We start from the raw sequence: 4,781 nt of genomic DNA on the forward strand, positions 1-4,781 counted from the left end.
AAATGACGAACAATGACCCATTCGTTGTTTGTCGTCACCGGGTCGAGGACCATCGGACTTGACTGTGTCAAGAGCGAGGTGGAAGCACATGGCAGCAAGCGGGTTGATGAATGCGAGGGTTGCGTTGCAGTAGCTGATCTTCAGGTGAGTATACAGCCCTCTCCTCCTCACTCCTTGCTCTGACAAATGACGATGTCAGATGTTATTTCCCCCAATTGACGACAACGGACCACAAGGGATGAGGGACCATGTGACCACGACAGACGAGCACAAAGCAAACGGACGACCACAGACCACGATGTACTACGACGATGCGAGGGCCACCGCCACGGACAACAATGCACCATCAATGACCACGAAGGATGAGCACAAAGCAAACAGACGACCATGGACGACGACCACAGACCACGATGTACCACGACAATGCGAGGGCCACTGCCACGGACGACAATGCACCACCAACGACCACACACAATGGACAATGGTGACCATGACTAGATGAACCAATGTGACACGACCACGCCTCCACGACCACACAGCACCTACCACAATGGACCACGACAATGGCGGACCACCACAATGTGAAATGACGCCACAGAGGACCAGCCCGATGAACGCGACGGGGACCACCATGACAATGACCACGACATAAAATGTACCCCTTTCTGCTCATTATACATTGGTAGATACTTTATTACGCTCTTACTACCATCTTTTTGCCTGTCCATTGTGTGGTAGAGTAGCTACACTATTTAATTCACTCTGTTTGCATCTGTGTACCAATGCCATCTAAGGCCCAAAGTCATCCGAAAAGGGTTTGCCGCATCCAGCTATTTTGGTCTGATTTGACAGAGGGAAAGTATCTGGAGTGGTCTGAACAATATCGTGCATATAATTGGTGAAGTTTCAGAGGTGGTTTTTAGGAGGAACAAAGCTGTAGGACATCTATATCTCCTCAGAACTAAAACTATGCATTGTTGACAATTGTGTACCAAAGGCATCAAAAGTCCCAAGGTCATCCGAAATGGATTTGTTGCATCCAGCCTATTTCGGTCAGATTTGACAGAGGGAAACTATTTAGGAGTGTCAGAACATCATCAACTATATATATGGTAAAGTCTCAGGTGTTCTTTCTAGGAGAAACAAAGCTGTGGGAATGTAAATGTCTCCTCAGAATTAAATAACAAATATGTACCCATATAATATCAACAATACCTCTTCCCACCCACCCTACAGCAAGCCGTGCATTAACCCACATCCATACCAAGTGGTCAAATGCACTCCCTATGGAAATGAATAAAGTGCATTATTCCAGTTTATAAGGCATAGGGCTACAGCCAGGGGTGACTTGGATCCAAACTCCCCACATGCAAGGGGTTTATGTCGCAAGTACAATATCAAGGTTGTGTCTGATGACAGCATTGGTGATCGCACGGGCGTGGTAGCTGAGGTCGTTCAGGCAATTGGCAAAGTGTGGGAAAGAGCTATGGACCCCGAGGCTTCATCCGACCCTTTGATTAGGAATTTGCAGGCCGCCTTTGATAAATTGTTGATGAGGGGAGATGAGTTTACCGAGATGGATCGTATGGACCTGGTTCGTCATAGCGAAATTCACCAGGAGGCGCTCAGATCCCTGCCTGACAGCATAGCGACAACGAGCCATTATTGGTAGGTTTTGGCCACCTTGAGGAGGGAGAAAGACCGGTTGCGTGAACAAATCGATTCAGACCGTGATCTGGTTGCAGCAATGGACGCTACTTTAGAAGGACTACGGCCATTCATCCCAGACGAGATCCCAGACAAGGGGAAGGGGAGGGACAAAAGGGATGGACCAGGGTTTAAGTAGAAGATTAGATCACAAGACCGAGGTTGGTTCGCTATGTAGTTTGCACCTGGGCATGGTTGAAGATACCCGCTGCTGGATAGTGCTCACATTTAATTGGTCGTAAGACAAGCCTCCCGGCTCAATTAGTCAAACGAACACCTTTTCAACCCTTGCCTTTCATGATAGAAAAACATGATCAACTACGAAAAGTGACACTGCTGAAACCAGACACAGACTAACATCATTGAACATGCTATGTATTTCGCACCCGGGCATGAATGACTAACATCATTAAACATGATAGGTTTAACTGACGAATGAAACTTTCTTGGACCGGGTGGAACGAACACTTTCTTCAGCAATCTTTTTCGACCATTCTCAGGTTACTATACCAAGTTCCCCTGTAGAAACCTTGCCTTTCATGATAGGACGAGGCTTTGGTTTTGGCTTGGTGGGGACATCAATAGATGGTTGCTGACTGGGACTGGCCTCTGACTTCTTTTGTTTTGAAGGGACTGGTCGTTTTGCATTGACACCACTTGACTTGGTGAAATCAAAGCTATTCGAAGCTTTGGTTGTGTCCGACCTCGGATTGGTTGCTTGAGCTGGTTTGACAGTGGCTTGGATAACAGCCGAGGCAGCTCGGCATTTGACTTTGCCTGGTTGGGCACTCCTCGGGCCAAGTTTGTAACCCTTCTCTAACCGAGGAAACTTGCAGGGTGTATCCTCCTCATCAGTGAATTTTCTCTTCTTCGCTCGATCGGCCGACTCCACCCCACAGCCCAGGTCGGCTTCCCAAAATGTATCATCAGCCAAGACCTCAGTGTCCGATGGTACTTCATGGGAGAGAGCCCGGGTGTCGTTGTACCGAGGCTGAAGCTCGGGGCTGGTATCTACAGTGATCGTAGCATTGTCTGAGCCCAAATCTGATCCCGAGTCTCTATCCTCTTCCAAGGTCGGGTTGACCCTGCTAGGTTTCACTGTGGGCTCGGTCAGAGTATCCTGCTTTGGCCTCTCTTGACCATTATCGGAGTCTGAGTCACTATCATCAGAGCCATCCTCACGATGTTCATCATGCTGTTTGGTTGGTTTCTTGGTTGGTTTCTCCACATCCAAGTCTTCTCCATCGTCATCGGAGCCATCCCAATCAGGAGTCCAGTCATCCTTAGAAAACTGTTCGGTTCGTTTCTTGACCGGCTTGTCCACATCCAAATCCTTCCAACTTTTGTCATCGAACTGCTGATCTTCCACCCCTTCCTTTCTCTTTGGCATGGCTTCCTCATCTGATGGTGACTTGGTTGCTGCCCAGCCTCTCCTTTGACCCTTGCTTCTGCCGGGCTTCTTGCCCTTCCCAACACTATGAACATGAGGTTTAGGAACGTGAACTTTGATTTTCCTTCATGGAGGTGCTTCCAGCAGCATTTTCCCCTCAAGAAAGGATTTAAATCGAAAGGCGACTTTGTGTTGTTCTTGATGTTCATACCAAAACTTGAGAGCTTCAGTGACCATCTCCATCGGGAATTTGGAGGGATCAAGAAACTTGTAAAAGTTGTTACCTTCTCCATTTACTGATCTCCAAGCCGGGGGTATATATTCTAGATCAATGAAGTCAAGTAACTTTGATCCAATAGCCGTCCAAGGAGCTGATCCCTTACTCTGCCCAGCTGCAAGATCTAAGTAGACAAATGTTTAGTGATACAGGGCAGGAAGTTTTAAGTGGTGGTTTCGATGGATTGGGTAGAATAGGTTCCAGGTATAGGTTCTTCTCCAAAGTCATAGCACCCCGGGATCGGTGTCCTCCTTCGGCCAAAGCAAGATCCTCCAACCCATAGTATTCTTCATTGTGTGCTCTCCAAGAAGATACCGATATTCCTTCCTCATGGAAAGTCCAGCTATGGTTATCAATAAAGTCTTTCCCATTGCCGAGTTCTTGATTGAAGTCGTACGTCGAGACGTCCAAATTACCATTGGGCTTCAGATAACATCCTAAGATAAAGACCCAGACACCCATTGTGTCATAAAGTTCCTTGGAAAATGCATGCATCCGAGCCGTGCAGTTCTTTACAGCCAGTCTACCAAAGGTCCAGATAAGCCAACGTTAGAATAATGAAAATTAACTTACTTGGACTTGAGTTCTGGGTCAACTCCCTTCTTGTTGTACTCCTCGGCCGTCCTCTGCAGTACGTCTTTCTCCCTTTTCTTCAGTTTTCCCATCATTTGAGTCACGACCCGCTCCCGAAAATAAAAATGAGTGGGATCTCCCCCTTTAGGCCTCTTTTGTCCCTCTTCAATGGCTTCGGCACAAAGCCTTTTCGCTTCAGTATCGATGGCGTCCTTGTTCTCATGCTGGAACACACACCGGGCGTGCCACGACTTTCCCATCCTCGGCATTTTCTGACTTCTCTTACGACTGTACCGGGCAAACCACTCTTTAATATCCTACAAGTCCGTCAGGAATCAATTAGAGGGCCTCTGGAAAAAGTACTTACTTTTTTAACAGCTGATCTTTCTTCCTTCTTGAACGATTTTCCATTGGGGAGTATGTCGAGCATGTCTTGCAAAACTCGAGAAAATATCTCAGCACGAGCAGCGTCGTTGGCGTCTCTGTACTCCTCCCGATGTTTTTCCAACAGAGCACTTTCTTCATCGGTCCAATGCCTCCCGGACCCATGGTGCTTGGTTTGACTGGAAAGTGGGGCAGATGGTTCAGGGGATTGAGAATGAGTACTCATAATGATATAATTAATGGTATTTGGGAGCAAAGAGGTAGATGGAAAATGGTAGTCGGGAGCAGAGAGGGAGAACAACTCATGCCAAATACAATGAACAAACAATCACCCCTGATTCGGGAAAGGGAATTACTTTATATATCATCTATCAAAAATATACATAACTGATCAGCACGGAAGATCGAACACGAAACGGAAAAGAACAGACCTTAATAACCTTAAATAGC

General features: G+C 47.0%; 3 protein-coding genes across 3 annotated transcripts; 2 read left to right on the top strand and 1 right to left on the bottom strand.

Annotated features, from left to right (window-relative positions):
• Nucleotides 1-12: 12 nt before the first annotated feature.
• On the top strand, nucleotides 13-502 carry LACBIDRAFT_302390 (uncharacterized protein; the record flags this gene model as incomplete). The annotated part of the gene is made up of 2 exons (XM_001890905.1): nucleotides 13-144; nucleotides 200-502. The coding sequence occupies 2 exons, from the start codon at nucleotides 13-15 to the stop codon at nucleotides 500-502; spliced, it is 435 nt and encodes a 144-aa protein (XP_001890940.1).
• A 687-nt stretch (nucleotides 503-1,189) lies between these two features.
• On the top strand, nucleotides 1,190-1,846 carry LACBIDRAFT_335986 (uncharacterized protein; the record flags this gene model as incomplete). Its single annotated transcript, XM_001890906.1, has 3 exons — nucleotides 1,190-1,242; nucleotides 1,324-1,594; nucleotides 1,673-1,846. 3 exons carry the CDS (start codon nucleotides 1,190-1,192, stop codon nucleotides 1,844-1,846), a joined length of 498 nt encoding a protein of 165 aa, XP_001890941.1.
• A 357-nt stretch (nucleotides 1,847-2,203) lies between these two features.
• LACBIDRAFT_335987 (uncharacterized protein) lies at nucleotides 2,204-4,557 on the bottom strand (the record flags this gene model as incomplete). The annotated part of the gene is made up of 5 exons (XM_001890908.1): nucleotides 2,204-3,182; nucleotides 3,309-3,398; nucleotides 3,481-3,897; nucleotides 3,948-4,264; nucleotides 4,315-4,557. The coding sequence occupies 5 exons, from the start codon at nucleotides 4,555-4,557 to the stop codon at nucleotides 2,204-2,206; spliced, it is 2,046 nt and encodes a 681-aa protein (XP_001890943.1).
• Between the last annotated feature and the right edge of the window lie 224 nt (nucleotides 4,558-4,781).

Source organism: Laccaria bicolor, genomic scaffold (assembly GCF_000143565.1).
Source record: "Laccaria bicolor S238N-H82 LACBIscaffold_218 genomic scaffold, whole genome shotgun sequence".
Lineage (NCBI taxonomy): Eukaryota > Fungi > Basidiomycota > Agaricomycetes > Agaricales > Hydnangiaceae > Laccaria > Laccaria bicolor.